Source organism: Vicia villosa, unplaced genomic scaffold (assembly GCF_029867415.1).
Source record: "Vicia villosa cultivar HV-30 ecotype Madison, WI unplaced genomic scaffold, Vvil1.0 ctg.000060F_1_1, whole genome shotgun sequence".
In the NCBI taxonomy this organism is placed as follows: Eukaryota; Viridiplantae; Streptophyta; class Magnoliopsida; order Fabales; family Fabaceae; genus Vicia; species Vicia villosa.
The window spans coordinates 1,083,824-1,103,742 of record NW_026704990.1 but is presented as its reverse complement, the minus strand read 5'-3'; the positions used below and the strand labels follow the sequence as shown (position 1 = coordinate 1,103,742).

The window sequence follows — 19,919 nt, the reverse complement described above, 5'->3', positions numbered from 1 at the left end:
ATTTTAAAGTAAGTCTACATCAATTAATTTATCAAAATAAATTATAAAAATAAAATTCTATAATATGCAATATATAATTTTTAATTTTTTACATAGCTCATTCCTGAAATTCTATATATTTTTAATTTCAAATATCTAGTAAATGATGGTGAGACTAAACGGACTTGCGGACACTATGCTGTTTAAACTTTAAAATACAAATATTTATCTTAATATCCGCAACCACAAATGAGGTAGATATCGGACATATAAGAAGGTGCAGAGCTAAAATCTAAATCTGACCCGCAAAAATTACGAATCAAAACAAAAAATTGTCTAACAGCCCGGTCGGATCCGTTTTGAAACCCTAATTATCTCTAAACTTGACGTAGACTAGTATGTAAATAGATGTAGATATAGATGAACTATTTTCACCCCTACATCATAGCAATTATCTACTTTTATAATATCTCTCATGCTGTTGCAGGTTGAAGTTATCTCTTTTAAAATTAAAAAAAAAAACCTTTATATTGGGCCACCATTTGTACAACTTCCACATTGAATTCACCACCTCACACTTTCTTCTGCATATATCATCCTTTTCTCTGTTACTCTCTTCACACCATTCTTTTCATCATTTAATGCAACCTATTCCATTCTTAAACTAAAGCCAAACCTACAATATACAACTTCCTCTGTCATTTACCTCACCATTTTCAAATAACACCAAAACAGCCGATAAAACATTGTTGTCGTCCATATCATGTATTTGTCATTTCACACTTATTCATCAAACTAAAGAGAGAAAACAAAAAACAAGACATCATCATGGGACATCACTCTTGCTGCAACAAACAGAAAGTGAAAAGAGGTTTATGGTCTCCTGAAGAAGATGAAAAACTCATCAAATATATCACTACTTATGGACATGGTTGTTGGAGCTCAGTTCCAAAACTTGCTGGTAATTACAAAATATTCTTATATTATTTAGTTTCCTTTGATATTTTATATATAATTCTCAACATTTTTTTTCATATTATATGATCATTTATACATAGGTTTGCAAAGATGTGGAAAGAGTTGCAGATTAAGATGGATAAATTATCTAAGACCTGATTTGAAACGTGGAAGTTTCTCTCATCAAGAAGCTTCACTCATTATAGAACTCCATAGCATTCTAGGAAATAGGTATATAACATTACATTTGAATCATTGACATTTATTATTCTCAAAATTTACGAGTTTGTTTGTGGTCTCTCCGATCTAAAATAAGTGTAATTTTTGTATTTTCGCGACTCTCATTTTGAAACGGGATATTCGTTTTTTCTTAACGAGATTTTAACTTGTTTGGATAGGTGGGCTCAGATTGCGAAGCATTTACCGGGAAGAACAGATAATGAGGTGAAAAACTTTTGGAATTCAAGCATTAAGAAGAAGATTCTTTCTCATGATATTATTCCATCTTTCCCCACAATTTCTGATATTCACACCCCCTACAATATTGGTTCTATGGAAAGTTTCTTCCCTAACCCTAATTTGATCCTAAACTTCAATCATCATCCCCATCAAGATCACCTATACTTTCCAACCTCATCTCAAAATCTACAAGATAGTTTTCACCAAATTGACACAAAGGTAGATATCAATAACCATTTGAATGCCAATTTCCTCCACATTCAAAATCCAATACCACAAATAGTACAACCAATGTCTAATCCTTTACCTTATGAAGATACATGGCCATTGAGTTGTGAAACTCTTCATCTAAATCATGATCTATTAGAAAATCAAGTTTCCAAAAGTGATGCCACTCCACTTAACAAATTAATGCAACAATATGATCACAACTTGGTTGAACTTGAAACCTTTTTTCCTAAAGTCATTGATCATAGTTTTGAGGATTATGTTTGTAGCATTCTAGATTCATCTGATTCCAAGGAACATGAAGTTCCAACAAAATTTCAGTGCTACACGCCTAGTATTGTTTATCCACAAGATCAAAATGTGGAAGTCATTCATTTGGATAACATTGGTGCCCTCATGTCATCATCATTTCCATCCTCAAGCAGCCAAATAGTCCCAAACCCTATAATTCCTTTAGAATGGAAGCCTTAAAGCAGATATAGATATGATCATCGTTTTAAATTGCAGTTGCAGTCGTCAGAGTTACATATAAGCTGTAAAATTTTATATTGCGACTCAATACAGAAAAGTTCTATCAATGCATTCAAAATTGCGGCATATGATCTCATTGATGAGACTTCAAAATCATCTATGTCAAATTCGGTTGCGGCTACAATTTTTAACTAGGGGTATGAGTTTGATTTTATCTATTTAGAGTATTGTATAACTTTAAAATGGGGGGATTTATTTAATGATTAATATGCACTTAATCATCTAATGTTTTTTCTTCAAGAGTGTGTAGATTTGATTTTATTTGTTAACCTAAACATTGCTAGTTTAGGCATGTCCATTAAGTGATGCTTGTTGAAAGTTCAATAAATGTGTGATGTACGTTTAGGTTCATTTACATGCATGCATGTATTTGTCACCTCGAAATATAGTATGAGTTAGTATTATTTGTGGAGAGTTACATCTACATGTAACAACTATGTGTCCATTTGATTGTACTTTGAATTAGAAGTTGTTTGTTCCATTGCTCTCTCTCTATCTCTCTCTGACATTTATGGATGACGACATGGAAACAAAGACAAAAGCCCTTTACAACATAATGGTCAATCGAAGGCTAAAGTGTCCTTAAATGTGCCCAAGCTAGGAGGCCACTGGCCAGCATGCATATATACTAAATGATTTGATAAGAACTTTTTGAAGCATGCACCCCTATATAAGAATAAGATATAGTGTTGCAATCGAAAATTAACTATTTTAATTAAAATTTCCACTCCAAGTCGATTGGTGGAACTGTTGTTACTTTATATATATATATATATATATATATATATATATATATATATATATATATATATATATATATATATATATATATATATATATATATATATATATAATAAAAGACATATTCCACCATTTTAATGTATATTATGGATATTGACTTCAAAACTAATTTGAGATTATGCATTAAACAAAAATACCGTGATTTGCTAAGAATTAGGTAGAAAATGAGAGATATTCTTGGAAATTTGAAAGGCTATTTTTTTAAAGTCTTTTGTAACAACTCTTTAAGTATAGTAAATTGGAGAATTATTCTCTCATCAAAGTAGATTGGTTTGATTGAGCTAAATAAATAAATTGTGTGTGTACTCGTCACTTTATCTTAGTCATCTTGCTCGCGTGGATTTGCTAACATTCTCATGTATATTCATTAATATATCTTGAGACCATTTATTTTAGTTGTCATTTTTCTTTGTCCCAAACATCAAAAGATTTGGGTATGGTTGAAAATTGTGATTTACGAGTTATGACAAAATGCATTGTTCACCATTTTTAAATAATGAAAAACTTGCTACAGACATAAAAGTGTTGTTAATTACGAAACTTGCGTACAATTCTGAATTAGTTGTAAATTGCGTTGTAGGTTCATATAAAGAGAAGAAATAGGTTCACTAAAAAAATGAATAACTTGGTTTACGCCATGTACAATTTTAAGTTGAAAAGTAGAAAAGGAAAATAAATAAATAAATGTTGTTCTTTCATTTGAAGATATTCATTCAGATGATGAATAGATAATTGATGATCCTAATGAAAAAATGTGCAAACTGAAGTTAATGTAGAGCATAATGATGTTATTGTTAACAATATTATGGAAGCTAGTGTTGTTAATAATGTTGTGCAAAGTGGGGGTGGTGGCAATGTGGAATTAGGTGGAAATGGATCGAGCAATCCAACTTTGGTTAATGATGAAGAAGGTGTTTCATCAAGGCCAGAGTTTGATGTTGATACTCAAGATACCGATGAAGATAATGGTGATGATATTGATGGTGATGATTTCACTAGAGCTTTGGATGTCTAAAGCCATTACCATATTTATTTTACTATGTAGTAGCCAATTTAGAAGTAATTGGTACTTTAAGTCTTTAGCCACATACTTTGTTATTTTGTTTGTTTTATTATCGAGTTTTTTATTAAGAAATTTGTTATGGAGTATGAAATTTAAATCTTTATGTTAATTAGTGTTTTATTTTATATTTATATATATATATTTGTGTCATATATGAGGCATTTACAAGTTCAAAAATATATGTGTGTCATGTATGTGTCACTTACAAGTTTTTGAAAGTCATTTTTAATTTTCCATAGACTCATGCGAGTTTGCGAGTCGAGTCTGCAATTCGAGTTTATGGACCCTTTTCGAGTCTGAGTAGACTCCCGAGTTTGACAACCTTTCATAGAATATTAAAGTAAAAATTAATTAGTCAATAATGATAAAATGATAGATCTTCAAATCATTGAATTTTGGGGTAGATCAAGTGGTGGGTGCAGAATGTTTTCTAGGGATTTTGCTTGCATTTGTTTCTGATATAAAACTAAAAAAAAAAGTTAGATAAATAAATGATTTTCTGCTCGAATAAAAATTTAATATCACAAACCTTAAACCCAAATAATTTTCTGCTCTTGCAATTCATCATAGACATCTTTTCATGGCAAATGCTCTTGAAGATCTTAAAGTGTTGGATGTAGATAGTTTCAAGCATTTCATGATGTTTCATTATCTTTTTTTAATATTCAAAATATTTTTATAATGCTAGTTTTTATGTTTCACGCGGATCACTAATGGTAGTGTCTTGAGCGTTGATACTCATGAAATTGATTGTGAAGATTTGTTTAAGGACGGTGATTGATATCTTCAATATTCACGCCAAAATTATACCTTCGATTTTTTCAAAAATCGAGGTAAAAAACATTTGATGGTGTAAAAAATATTTACCCAGCGATTTCATTAGAAAATCGAGGCAACAATATTTTATTTTTTGAATAGAAAAATAAAATAAAATAAGGTAACTCCTCAACTTAGTTTAAAATCGATGTATTAGATTTCAAGCAGAAATGGTGAATGATAAAAAATTGAAAGTAACATGTCATGTTTACATTTTAATTTTTTACCAGTCACCAATTTTTGTATACAATTTACACCATTTTTAAGAATAAATTTCTCAATGTTGTCAACCCAAGAAATGTAGTGATGTCTTCTTTGATTTACAACATTAGAAGGTTATTTCAATAATACAACGACAAAATCAACACCATTATTCGAGATAGATTGCAAGGACTGAAAAAATGTTTTGTTCAAGATAGAAGAACATTGAAGATTTTTTATGTCTTACAATTCATTCCAAAAGAATGATGCATATGAGTGTAGGACGACTACATATAAGTTAGGATTAGGGTAAAATTTGTTTAAAATGTGCTTTTATAGTAATTTTTGATCATTTTATCCCTCAGTTATTACGGGAACCAAATGGATAGATCATTTAGTCTACACTTATAAAGAAATAAAAACATAAACTGCAATAGATAGGATTTGAAGCATGCCCTGAATTGTTTGTTCCCTCGATAATATTAAACACCGAGAGAATATGTTGTTTTTTTATAAAATAAAATAAAACATGGCGCACCTTGACATTATACATTGGTTTATTTTTGTCTGAGTTGAAAACTTCGTTATAAAAAATAATATTTAAAATAGTGATTTAAGAACATTCTTAGGAGCTTTCTCAACTAAGATTAGAGTTTGAACCTTCTTTCAAGCTGAATTGCATGAAATTATGCTTAATATCAAAAATGCTAACAGAAAGAATTTGAGAAAATTTTCGTTTGAAACTGACTCGATATTGGTCATTTGTGCATCTAATTTGAATAGTGTCCTTTGGAATCTTTTAATTAAATGAAAGAATACTTTACACACAACACGCTTCCTTAAATTCAAGATATCTCACATTTTCATGTAGGAAAATGCTGATGCAGATAGACTGATCAATGCAGTTTTTTTTATTAACTATGACACTTGGTAAAATTCACTTTCTATTTATACTTTTGAAAGTTTTTGAGAGATAGATTGAACATTTCTAACTTTTTACTAATTTTTTGATGGGTTAGGTTTTGCGTTCCCAGGTCTATTTTGTTTTTCTTTTTTATTCAATATATTATCTTTATTCAAAAAGTTTAAATTATTGCTTCTAGAATTAGAATCTTAGGAGTTGAAAGAATTCTTTTGTAATCATTCAAAGTCAAACATTCATATATTTAATTTTAATGGAAGAAACTATTTCATCTTTGATGAGGGGGAAAGAGTAGGCTACACTTAAATGATATAGTAGTTGAACCTACGTTTTTGCATAAAGAAACTTTTTAGTTTAAATTATGAAAAAAAATAAAGTTGAAATTGTGTAAAGTTTTTAACTTTTTAAAAAATGCAGAAAATTAGCTCACAAGATTATGTATAATTTTTTAATTTCGACAAAGTACCAATTATTTTGCTTTCGTTATATATTGTGTAATCTTAATCACGGTGATTTTGGTGATAAACTAGTTTATGATAGAGTTATATAAATCATTTTAATTTATGTGATTGATTCTTATAACTAGCTAGAAAGTTAATTGAATTTCCCAGCCATTGTCATTCTAGATATTTGAACTCCTTTTTTTGAATTGAAATCATGAGTTGATTGTTATGCATATTGTATGCCTCCCTTTTTTGAATTGACATATGATACTACTTAATAATTGCTTTTCTTCTTTAGGTCAAATATAATTGCTTTTCATCATTTCATTTTTGTAGCAAAAAATTGTATAGACAGAAAGTTCATAAAACCCCTCGTCCTGTCATGCAGAGCTTTTTTTTTCTAAATAATTTTATAGGGTCCAGAAAAATGGAAGTGGGAAAATTTTACCCTCTGCTCCAAAATTATTCACCCATCACTATTCACTACAATCTAAATAAATTATCCAAAGAGTTTTTGGCATGCAAAGAAACTTAAATTTTGAAATTATCCAAAGAGTTTTTGGCATGCACAGAAACTTAAATTTTGAAATTTCCGCAACATTTAAATAATAGATTAAAGGTAGTGTACTGAAAGTATAAACTAATTTTACATTAAAATTTTAAATTTATTAAAGATATAGAAACGTGTTGATATAAACGTGTTGATGACAATGTAGTGGTGTGGGACAGTTGTTGAAAACTTTGGACAAATTAATTTCTAAAAATGTCAGTGGCAAACTTGAGATCCAGGGGTTTGTAGGATAGGGTTAATATTGTTTTGGAAGTGGAGTCAATAATTTTATGGAGGACCTGACAAAAGGGACTGTTGGGTCTTGTTTTGCATTTATAGAAGGTTCATCTTTCTTATGTCGACCCATGCACGTTGAGATTCAATATTGCTTTTGTTGTTGAATCTTTTGGTCACATGGAATTCAGCAAAAGGTGATAAAAGAAAATAAAAGGCTGCCCTATAATTGAGTACCTGGTAAGCAAGCTGCACTCTAGAAAGAGGGAAATTATTTGTGTTGGAAGGGCCTCCTAGATGTTGTCAACTAATTGGTAGGAGTTCTTTGTGTTCCATAGATTATTTTGATGTCAAGACTTGATAAGACTTATCATTAAAATTGATTTTGTAAGAAGAAAAAGGTGTTACTATTATTAATATAAGAATTCAATATGATATTTTTAATTTATTCATAGTATTAGAGTATGAACGTCAACAATCAAGTGTTTGGTTTAAGAGCTGTATTGAAAAATATTTAATGGGTGGCAAATCGGGTCCATCAGTTGGACATATACATTTTTCTCACACTTTAGTACGGAGCGTGTACGGAGCAGGATAAAGATTTAGACTCACATCCTCTAAGGTATTCGTCATGTTCCGCCTCATTTTTCTGGAAGCTTTTACGAGCACAGTCGAATTTGTCAAAAATAAATTATTTTTAATATTGTTTTGTAAATAAAAGTTCGACATCATACTTTAAAAGCAGACAACCATTTCTATTCCTCATTGTCACATAATGTCTCACATCTTTGGTTAAGAAGGCCAGTGAAAATGGAAAGATAGACGACTACAAAGCTACTAACTCAATCTATATCGAGATACTCCAATTTGCTTAGGATACAATCCTTGTGAGAGAAGGAAGTTGAAAAAAACTTATGGAGTATGAAAACAATCTTGAGAAGCTTTGAATTTGTCTCGAGAAATTTGAGTTATATATTATAATAAAGCTTATTGACACAATAAATCAATTGGCCAAGTGGTTTTGATGTTTGGGTTAAGTTGTCCGGTTCTAATTAATATAATAATGGCAAAAATAAATCGTGTTCAACAAGGTTGAAATTTTAAACTTGTGACCTTAAGTTAAGGATCACAACAAATTCATCATTTTTAGTAATGGTGTGTGAATAAGTAATGTAACTTACCAATACTAAATATAAGAAATGTAAATGGACATGGCTTAAAATAAGAAATTCCATTCTATCCTTCTTCAATAGGAGAATTTGCATGAACCACATTTTACCTCTAAAAAACCTACCAATACTAAATATAAGAAATGCGAATGGACATGGCTTAAAATAAGAAATTCCATTCTATCAAACTTCACATTTAGTAAATCAACCACACCTAAATCTTTAAGCTGTCTTGGACATAAAACAGTAAGGGTTACATATTATTGAAACTGACCGCAATGCCAAAAAGCCAATAAATGAATTCATAACATATCCATACAATAGCTGCCTGGAAAATGGTTTATAGAATACTGTACTCGGAAAACCCCCAGCCCGTTCGCCCTGTTCCACTGAAGTTTCTTATCATGAATCGTTAACTTTAAAGTCAATGACACTAAGCTGTAATCCTAAACCGACCCTTGGCTACTCTTCGAGCAATTACCTTTCTGCCACCCTTGGTTGCCTTCCTGCTCAAGCAAAAGAAAAATCAGGTCATTGTTGAGATTACTAATGGGAATCTGCATATATGCAAAATGGAAAATTTACCAGTTGTTTTCCGTTTATTCACAAATGGAAATGCCCGAATATTTGATATTGACTAGAAATCAGTTCACTCAATGATGAGGGGCAGAAAAAGTAACAAAACGAAGCAAGTAGTCCTAGGGAAATAAAATCATGCTCTCGGTATGATATTTTGCCTGGTCATAGTCTGCCACTTATCCTCTCTAATTGTTTTGGAAAAAAAAATTCAGATTATGCTAGAAGCCCTTATTATCAATGTATAATCTTAAGCAAAAATCAAAGCAACCATAGTTGAGACATACGCAACAATATTCAAATGTGTAATCATGTTCCAGCTTCCAAGAAACAATCCGGTCTTACTTTTTGTTTATTTAAAAGATTTCAAATATTTTTCATGATTGCTAAGTTATCTATTCACCTATGCCCCAAGCCAAAAAAGACCTAGGCAGTAGAATGTATAACAAAATTGTAATAGGAGCCGACATTAATTGAATATCTCTTTTAAATCTGTTGTATCAGTGTATTTGATCTTGCATAGCCAGAGTATCCTGAAGCAGGGTGATAATCTCCACAGGAATTTTAAGTTTATAAACACTGACATACATTTGGAAGAAAAGCAAGGCTTAAAAAGTCATCTTTTCTTCTCTCTTTTGTTGAAAAGAAACAGTCATATCATATGTTTTTCTTCATACTTGATAAAATGCAGGATGAAAAGATGAGATTTACCGAGCAAAAAAACCATGATTCCTCTTTCTGCGGATAATGCTAGGTTGAAATGTCCTTTTTGGGAATAAAATCATTGGCTCGTCTGAAGAAGCATCCCCTGCAGAATAAGAATGGAGACTAATTAAAAAGAAAATCTAGAGGGATGGAAATTGCTTAAAATATCAAAAAACATCATTTTATGTTTAAGCTAGTATGAGAATACACTTGAAATAGAAATGTAAACTAAAGCATAGAAAATCGGATGGCATTTCAAGTATATAGGTAGAGAGATACAGTCACTATAGGAGTAAGCTTTGTTAACTTTTATGGGCAATGAATTTCATCTATATTCAATTGTTGGCTTGAATGTTCTTAAAAAGTAGGTCAAGTCAACATAAATAAATTCATGTAATTTAAAAACAAATTAATACTTCAGTAGACAAGTTTATGTCAATGTCAATGTCTAAAATTTGGTGTGCTTAACCAACATGAAAGAATCATATCACGAATACTATTGATATATTCAATGGCGGGAATTGTTAAATGTGTATTACGCAAAAAGTTACGAAGAAAATAAGTTATGACCAAACTTATTCTTAAAGTGAATTCCCTATATAGATATATTTGGGGACAGGTATCCCTTTCCATCCCTGAATTCCCCTTTGATGTTCTTATTTTCCTATTACTATATAGTCAAGCAGGAAAACAAACTTAAGCAGCAGAATTTTGCATGATAAAATCCACAAGTTTTTTCCATCAAACCAGTGATTTAACTTGTAAAATAATGACTACAACAATCAAGGTTGTCAGACTTGAGAATTTAAATAGTGGCTATTACAGTCACAAGCATGGTTGTCGGGATCTAGCTCTAACTCCCAAAATCTTACGATCTTACGCTCCAGCAACCGGCCACCGATTTAAGTGCCACAAAGATCTTTAATTTGGCTGGAGCTTTGAACTCCTAGAGAAAGATCTTTAAATCGTGGGATCTTGAGATCCCAACGATCCATTATTTGTTTTTACCCGCTTTAGACCTGTTTCGACCAGGTCATTAAACAATTGGGATCGGCCCATAAACTGACCCATAATTAACCCCAACTATTGTGCACACATATTGTAGGGTTTTGGGACTTGCAATGTTTTAAATGACCTTCTATTATGTTTTTTTGTATAAAATATTTGCTATTAATGATTAAATGAATGAGAATTTTATTTTAAAGTAATTTTTTCTAGTTATTTTTATAATTTTGTCTATTTTTGGGATCTTACGATCCGTGTTACGATCCTACGCTTTACGCTTTTTCTATACCCTAACGATCTTTATCGAGATCCCGATTTTAACAACCATGGTCACAAGCCCCTAACGTCTGTTTCTTCTTTCTTCACATAGCACCATTTCTTGTTTCTTCTTCTTTCACAGTTATGATTCTTCTTCCTTATGTGCCCCATATCATATTTCCGCATTTACATGACCAATCATATTTCTGTTTGTGACGCCCATTGCAACACATATGTCTACTTCAGATTGCATTTACATCACAAAAGAGATGAGGAGGGACAAGAGGGATATATATTACATACTACAACAACAATAACCAAGCCTTATCCAATATGTGGGATCGGCTACATCGATCAAATTATACCATAACGCTCTATCAAAGATCATATTTCTATTCAATTCGTTAACCTCAAGATCTTTTTTATTACTTTCTTCTCTTATAGTTTTTCTAGGCCTTCCACTATCTCTAGTTGTTTGACTCCTCTCCATCCGATCTACTCTCCTTACAATAGAATCTACAAGTCTTATCTCTACATGCCCAAATCACCTATGCCTATATCACTCCACGATTGAAAACATGGCTTTGAACACCTTTCCCTCCTTTATCACTCCGATCCCTCTCAAAACCACCTAATGGACTTATCACTTCTCATCTATATGGTCTTGAATGCATAACTAAAGCGAACTAACAAAGAACTGAACTAAGCCTTTTCTTACATTGTAGTTTGATCTTGTAAATAAAATTTCAAGAGATAGCTTAAAAAAGAGATGTATCTAACTTAAGTTCAACCTACTAATCATCCAATTCAAACTAATTACTTTATACTTTGATGAAAAAACACAACACAACCAATAAATTATTACTAGAAATTAGCTTAGTAAATCAATGAAAAACATAAAATGCCTGTCACCATTCACCAATCACAACAATGCTAGCATCAGTTATCAATCCAGCATTTAACCAATCAATTGCATTTGAAATAAACTTAAATTGAAAAGAAAAAAAAACTTCATTTTTTTGACCAAGCGCGCCATAAAAAAACAAAACTTATACACAACAAAAAATACCCATTTTTTCAACAAGGATAGAGAAGGTACCATTAGGTAAGAAGAAGCGAAGAGAAGGGAGGCCACAAGGGTAGAGAAACCCTTCGGAGGAAATAAGGTTCTTCGCTGACTCGGCGTCGTTTTGAGGAAAATTCTGGAGCTTGGAGAGGGATGGGAAAAGGTAAGGTTGATGGTGATTGGAATTCAGAAGTGATTTTGAATTTGATAGTGATAATCGATTCATCAATGCAACTCCATTTCTGAGAAGAGATTTTGAAGCCATTTTGTGAATTGGTTTTGTTCAGAGTGTTTGGTAAACCCTAGTAGTAGTGTATCACTCAGCGATGAAGAAGAACGAGAAAGTGGATCGGTTGTAAAATTCGGGTTGGAGTATTCGACCCGGTTTACTTTTTTACACTTGATTTGTGTTTAATTAGTTTTGTTCATCTTATTTTACCCTTTATGGAGTTGGTCTTTCATTTTAAAACTTATATATATATATATATATATATATATATATATATATATATATAGAGGAGGGATCAAATTACACCCGAAGAGTTACACCACGAGTTACACTCGTTCAAAAACTACATCTCGAATTAATATTTTTTAAATTCAACCGTTGGATTGAAACATAATATCATATAGATCATACCTATAAAGTTTGAGCTTAATCTATAATGATTTACTATATCATCAAGATATCCAAAGATTAACGTTAAAATGAGCTTTCATATAACGTTAATTTTGATGTGATTCAATGACATAGTAAATCATTATAGATTAAGCTCAAACTTTATAGGTGTGATCTATATGATATTATGTTTCAATCCAACGGTTGAATTTAAAAAATATTAATTCGAGAAGTAGTTATTGAACGAGTGTAACTCGTGGTGTAACTCTTCGGGTGTAATTTGATCCCTCCTCATATATATATATATATATATATATATATATATATATATATATATATATATATATATATATATATATATATATATATATATATAGGACGACTCAAGTGATAACATTTGGTTATTATGAGAAAACAATGAATTACGACCATTAAATTTTGATTTTGTTAATTTTAATGGACTGGATTGGTTTCTCTTTCTATGATCCTTAGTATTTATTTTAAATCAACATAGAAAGAGAAACCAATCCAGTCCATTAAAATCAACAAAATCAAAATTTAATGGTCGTGATTCATTGTTCTCATTTCTCATAATAACCAAGTGTTCTCACTTGAGACGTCCCCATATATATATATATATATATATATATATATATATATATATATATATATATATATATATATATATATATATATATATATATATATATATATATATATATATATATATATATATATATATATATATATATATATATATATATATATATATATATATGACATCCTAAAAATTATAATAAAACATGGTAGAAATTTTCCGTTTCAACTTATAATATTTTTTTATTTATGATATGTAAATAATTAATATTTCTAATTGATTTTATATAATCAAATTAATTATATATTGCTTTATTATTGATTTTGAACTTGTTAAAAACATACAATAAAGATAATTATGTATTTGGAGAGTTACATGTGTTCCTTTGAGTTGTTTATGGTGCTCAAGATAAGCTCTTGCGGAGTGGTGAGAAGTTATGTATATGTGATTTTTTCAGTGTATGAATTTCTTTCCTCTCTGCCCTATAACTGAGGTATTTATATAGGTCTTTTGAGTTTGGATCTTTGGACTCAATGAGTGGTTATTATGCTCGTCTCATTAGAGCGTGGGACGTGGAAACTGTTATTCCCCTATTATTCTATAGAACATGGTTGCCCTCTTTGACTAAGATTTTCATATCGTTATTGCATAAGAAGATGTTATTCAATACGTTTTATAATTGGGTGATGGATGGTTCGACCCAAGCTCAATAGAGGGAGGGTGTTGCTACCAATGGGCAAGTGTAGAGACAAATGGAGACTAGAAACTCATCTTTGGGCGACATGTGGTGTTTGCTCACCCTTAATCAGTTTTGTATTACTTCCTCGAGGCCTTTTCTTCTAGGCTTGGTAAACTTATCTTAATATATGACAAAATATAATTATACAGATACACGGTCTCTCAAGCATTAGGATTTGCAAAGAACAGAGTGATTTAGTTTGATCACCTCCAATCTTCATGTTTGAGCTATCACCGTAGGGCAATGAAGGTCTTCCTTAGGGGAGTCCCTCAAGCAGAACTTGAGGTGAGTCCATCAAGTGTTACTTGAGGGGAGTCATTTACACGTCACTCGAGGTGAATCCCTAGACGTCAACTAAGGTCTGTCATTAAATGTCGCGGGTAAATGCATCTGCAACATTAAATGCTTCTAATGATGGGATTGTTTTGGGAAACCAAATCAAACTATGTTTCTTGCACGTGTTAGAGACGTGGGGAATCCTTCTATAACTGTTGATGTACCTAATAAGAGGTTACTCATTTTTAGTAGGCCTAACTCTCTACAAAGAGGGGTTCAGGCTCCAGCTCTCCTCTTTTTCAGATACTCTCTCTTCCATAACCTTCATCTAAAAAAATATCATCAATCTTAGAGCAAACCTTCTTCCAAGTTTCACCAAATACAACTTTTAGTCCTTTATACACAGGTATATCTCTTCATTCTTCCTCCCTCCCTTTCTTCTTTAATGACACTCGTTATAGATTTAGACGAGAGTGGCAAGGTGATAGAGCCTTCGAACATTAAAGAGTTGTCTAAAATGTATATGCGTTGTATCAATAATATTTGAACGGGTGGATGGTTCAATTGACTATGGGCTTTAAGAAATATGTATATTTGGGAGTTATGAGAGCACTAGTAGTTTTGTGAGTGATAATGACTCTCTTTCACTCTCATTCTACTTTTTCTTCCACATTTCTTTGCCCTTTTTTTCTTTTAAGGAGTCTTTTTTTATTTCTTGAAGAGTTTGGCATACAAGGCTGGTACAAACACCTTATTTGAGTTTCTCTTTTTCACCCTCAACTCATGAACTTCAAGAGACGCTTATAATTATTCTAGCTTCATTTCAGATAAATCTTTGGACTTTTTAATGTCCATAACAATGTGATCAAACTTGAAAGGTAAAGCTTTTAGAACATTCTCTACTGTCTGCAGTTCAAATAGTTTCTCTCCACACAACTTCATTTGATTGTGTTGGTGATTTTAGTATCATCAATGTATTTTTGTAGTAATTTGATTTACTATAGGCCAATGCAATTATGCGTTAAGTTTGAAACGAGTTAGGGTAGTGCGGAGTGCACGCTCGTCGAGCCAAACATGTAATTGAATATGAATAATAGAAACGGGATTCCAAGGGGCGTAGCCCCTGGCGGGGTGCGGGGAAGCGCCCCGTTCGAAAAATTCGTTTGAATAGTTGAACCCTTTCCCAACGGACATAACAATTCGTTTGAATAGTTGCATCCGTTCCAACAGACATAACTGTTTTTCCGAAAAGGTGTGTTTGTTCGTTTCTATTATTGGTCTCCTATATAAGGAGTCTTTTGGTCTCGATTTGGAACATGAAAAAACATACTTCCTCTACATTCTGATCTGTTCTCCATTGTTAGAAACAGATTGTTCTTCGAGAATTATCCCTGCAAAGATTTCGTGAACCCAGACAAGAATATGGTCGAAATACTTTGTTCGGAAAGTGAACGAACACGATTCTTGAAGATATCCAGGATTATCATACCTATATCTAACAAACGAACAAAGTATTCTTTATGATAATCATGGCTGGAGGAGGAAGCACCGTCAAGGAGATGACTAAAAGTTTCGGAAAATTGGACAAGTTTCAAGGACAATTTACATATGGTGAACACACGAAAAATTTACATCATAAACCGGGTACATTTTATTGTTTTTCATAGAAATTAGAGTATTTGTCAATTTTATAATATCAAGATTTAAATTGAAAATTTTCTAACAAATGATATTGAAACTATGTTACTGAAATTATGATTATTGGTAATGATTATTTTCATAATCAATATGATATTCAAAATATATATATTGTTTCACTTTTTGCATGAATTTGTCTATTCTGCATGCGAAATAATTTGAAACAGTGATGATTCATGCATATGGAAAAGATACTGGTTTTATTTTAAGAATAACGGTACTGTGCGATTATTTACGACTGCATATGTATGCATGCCATTAACATAGTCCATATGGCATATGTCTCAGCATATCTATAACAGAAACTAAATTGAAATTTAGAATATTAGTTTGTTATGATTTATTTTATTAGATTTATAATAATATGAATTCAGCATTTGAAGCATTGCATCATTTCGTTTATAATTTCAACGAAAAGTAAACTTTTACTTTGCAACAATAAACGGGAGAAGTAAAATAAAAAGTTGCATCCATTCGGTTTTAAACTGGAGTTAGCAAGCCCACAGAATGCGGGGAATGAGACAACGCCACTGAACCAATGTGTTGGTTGTAAAGGTTCATTATAAGGTGCAGAATTTAATATTCAAATGTACACAATTAAATTCATATAACTTTAAATTTATGTGATTATAAATAATATCTACTTTAAGTATATTGTTGTTTACATATAAATGTTGAAACAAAAATTTTTAAAATAATTCTGCTTTATTGTATTTAATGAAATTCGGTATTTTGAATTTCGTAATGAAACTCCTATATGTTTGACTTCAATGAGAATTATTATAAGTCTTTTAAAGACCATCCAAAGAAGGATCATAACTTATATAGTTTTATGGACTTGGAGTCTAATATAATTATTGAATCCTGAGATGAGGAATTTTGAGGACTTTATCAAGGAGGATAAGGAATTTGAAGAACCTCGTGAGGAAGGTTCTTCGCGGATTGTTGAAATAAAACCGAAATTTTGTCAATGATTGTTGAAAAACAAATTGAACTTGAATAAGCAGAAAGTCTAAAAGGCTAAGGATCTAGGACCGAATAAAATCGATTGTCGGCATATTTTCTTGTGTCCAGTAAAAGAAAAATGTGAGAATTTTGTTCGTAATATTCATATTATCCTTCGAGTGGAAGTTGATCCTAAAAAGTTACAATGAAGATGTAATTTCAAGGAACTTCTCAAGTGGATGTTTAGAAGGAAGTATTATAATGATGATACACTAAACATCTACAAGAATTGATTAGTAACCAAAGGCTTCAGACAAAAAGAAGGGATTGATTATTTCGATACCTATGCTCCAGTTGCCCATATCACTACTATTAGATTGTTGATTGCCTTGGCGGCTATTCATAATCTAGTGATTCATCAAATGGATGTCAAAACAGCATTTCTGAATGGTGATTTGGAAGAAGAAGTGTATATGAAGCAACCTGAAGGTTTTGTAATGCCTGGTAATGAGCATAAAGTGTGTAAGCTAGTTAAGTCGTTGTATGGGCTGAAACAAGCTCCGAAGCAGTGACATCAAAAGTTTGATGAGGTTGTTTTGTCTAATGGTTACATTCTAAACCAAGCTGACAAATGTGTATATAGCAAATTTGATACATCCGGTAAAGGAGTTTTCATTTGTCTATATGTTGATGACATTTTGATCTTTGGCACCGACCAAAATCAAGTTGATAAAACAAAGAATTTCTTGTCATCAAAGTTCTCCATGAAAGATATGGGAGAAGCGGACGTTATTCTTGGTATTAAGATTAAACGGGAGAATAAGGGGATTGTAATTACGCAATCTCATTACATTGATAAAATACTCAAGAAGTTCAATTATGAAAATTGTTCTCCAGTAAGTACTCCCATGGATCCAGGAGAAAAGCTTATGCCAAATACAGGTAAACCTGTGGATCAACTCGAATACTCAAGAGCTATAGGCTCTTTGATGTATGCTATGATTAGCACTAGACCGGATATTGCTTATGCGGTTGGAAAGTTGAGCAGATTTACTAGTAATCCTAGTAGACATCATTGGCATGCGATAACTAGGGTATTCAAGTACTTGAAGGGTACTATGAATTATGGATTGTCATATATGGGATTTCCTTCGGTGTTAGAGGGTTATTCGGATGATAGTTGGATAAATAATGTTGAAGATTCATCCTCTACAAGTGGATGGGTGTTCTTGCTTGGGGGAGGTGCCATCTCATGGGTTTCTAAGAAGCAAACATGTATAACTAGTTCCACAATGGAATCTGAGTTTGTAGCATTAGCTGCTGCTGGTAAAGAAGCATAATGGCTAAGGAACTTGGTATATGAGATTCCGATATGGCCTAAACCGATATCACCAATTTCTATCCGTTGTGATAGTAGTGCCACACTGGCTAAAGCATATAGTCAAATATAGAATGGAAAGTCTAGACATTTGGGTATTAGACATAGTATGATTAGGGGATTAATCATGAATGGGGTGATATCTATTGAGTTTGTTCGGTCGCAACAAAACTTAGCTGACCACTTGACGAAGGGGTTAACAAGAGACTTAGTGAAGAAGTCGGTAATTGGGATGGGATTAAAGTCCATTTAAATCTATTAGTTATGGTATACCCAATTCCCTTTTAATACAACGTTAGAAGCAGAATTCAATGTGGAAAGATCATAGTTAAAGATTGGAGCAATTGTGTTTATCTTCCCAAGGTATGTGCTCAGACCTGCAAGTGATGGCTAGGTTGAGGTATATCTTCTTAATGGTTCTTTTAAAAAATTGCAAATGCAGGTGCAAGATTAAAAGAATCACCTATGTGAGCATGAAGTTTTGCTGCTTCAAGAAGCTTGGACTTGGCTTCCTATATGCTTATTAATGGATAAGGACACATGGCTTGTAAAGTGTCAAGTATGAATAGTAGAGTATTGTAAGAAACATATGTGTACTATATCTTTAGATATTCAAATGGATTGACGGGTTCAATCATTATGACACCCCGATTTTCGAATATTTGGAATGTGTATTTGTACTAAGATGAAAATTCAATCGTAAGACATTTTCTTCTATGCATTTGTTTGATCGTTATACCTGTAAGTAAATCAAGGATTATACTAAAATGGGGGGAGTTTGTTGGTGATTTTAGTATCATCAATGTATTTTGGTAGTAATGTGATTTACTATAGGCTAATGCAATTATGCGTTAAGTTTGAAACGAGTTAGGGTAGTGCGGAGTGCACGCTCGTCGAGCCAAACGTGTAATTGAATATGAATAATAGAAACGGGATTCCAAGGGGCGTAGCCCCTGGCGGAATGCGGGGCAGCGCCCCGTTCGAAAAATTCGTTTGAATAGTTGCACCCTTTCCCAACGGACATAACAATTCGTTTGAATAGTTGCACTCGTTCCAACAGACATAACTGTTTTTCCGAAAAGGTGTGTTTGTTCGTTTCTATTATTGGTCTCCTATATAAGGAGTCTTTTGGTCTCGATTTGGAACACGAAAAAACATACTTCCTCAACATTCTGATATGTTCTCCATTGTCAGAAACAGATTGTTCTTCGAGAATTATTCCCGCAAAGATTTCGTGAACCCAGACAAGAATAGGGTCGAAATACTTTGTTTGGAAAGTGAACGAACACGATTCTTGAAGATATCCAGGATTATCATACCTATATCTAACAAAACCAACAATCTTAAGAAGAACTCTGCAATTGTTTCATCATCATTCATTTGCCTACTCTCTCGTATTATTTACTCTAGGATTACGCCTTAACTTTCTTTAATTTCTCATATCCTCCATACAACTTCTTGAGAGTATCTCGTCCATCTTTGGCCGTTTCTTGTTTATTTATCTTTTAAAAACATTCGAATTCACACATTAAGGAATCAAGAGCAAGTTTTTTCCATCATTTTTGCTCATTTCACGATTAGTAGTTCTTGCACATCAATTACTAACATTTAATTTACAGATAAAAAATTTATCATGTCAGATGTTACTTTATATGATTACTTAACTTACAAATCTATATAAAAAAGGGGTTTAATAGATATTG

The 19,919-nt window shown here is 32.0% G+C and overlaps 2 protein-coding genes across 2 annotated transcripts; one reads left to right on the top strand and one right to left on the bottom strand.

Annotated features, from left to right (window-relative positions):
* The first annotated feature begins 613 nt into the window (after nucleotides 1-613).
* Nucleotides 614-2,542, top strand: LOC131623263 (transcription factor MYB26-like). Its single transcript, XM_058894262.1, has 3 exons — nucleotides 614-940; nucleotides 1,038-1,167; nucleotides 1,335-2,542. Exons 1-3 carry the CDS (start codon nucleotides 808-810, stop codon nucleotides 2,092-2,094), a joined length of 1,023 nt encoding a protein of 340 aa, XP_058750245.1. The 5' UTR covers nucleotides 614-807; the 3' UTR covers nucleotides 2,095-2,542.
* Nucleotides 2,543-8,509: 5,967 nt separating this feature from the next.
* LOC131623351 (uncharacterized) lies at nucleotides 8,510-12,292 on the bottom strand. The gene is made up of 3 exons (XM_058894364.1): nucleotides 11,997-12,292; nucleotides 9,641-9,737; nucleotides 8,510-8,859 (listed from the first exon to the last, which is right to left on the bottom strand). The coding sequence occupies exons 1-3, from the start codon at nucleotides 12,226-12,228 to the stop codon at nucleotides 8,787-8,789; spliced, it is 402 nt and encodes a 133-aa protein (XP_058750347.1). The 5' UTR covers nucleotides 12,229-12,292; the 3' UTR covers nucleotides 8,510-8,786.
* Nucleotides 12,293-19,919: the final 7,627 nt, after the last annotated feature.

What these genes read in the sequence shown, in the direction of transcription:
- LOC131623263 (XM_058894262.1), top strand. Translation starts at nt 808, where the DNA reads ATGGGACATCACTCTTGCTGCAACAAACAGAAAGTGAAAAGAGGTTTA. An exon ending in CTCAGTTCCAAAACTTGCTG is followed by an intron (nt 941 to 1,037) that starts GTAATTACAAAA and finishes ATTTATACATAG; the next exon opens with GTTTGCAAAGATGTGGAAAG. An exon ending in CATAGCATTCTAGGAAATAG is followed by an intron (nt 1,168 to 1,334) that starts GTATATAACATT and finishes TTGTTTGGATAG; the next exon opens with GTGGGCTCAGATTGCGAAGC.
- LOC131623351 (XM_058894364.1), bottom strand. Translation starts at nt 12,228, where the DNA reads ATGGCTTCAAAATCTCTTCTCAGAAATGGAGTTGCATTGATGAATCGA. An exon ending in TCGCTTCTTCTTACCTAATG is followed by an intron (nt 9,738 to 11,996) that starts GTACCTTCTCTA and finishes CTTATTCTGCAG; the next exon opens with GGGATGCTTCTTCAGACGAG. An exon ending in AATCATGGTTTTTTTGCTCG is followed by an intron (nt 8,860 to 9,640) that starts GTAAATCTCATC and finishes TTGCTTGAGCAG; the next exon opens with GAAGGCAACCAAGGGTGGCA.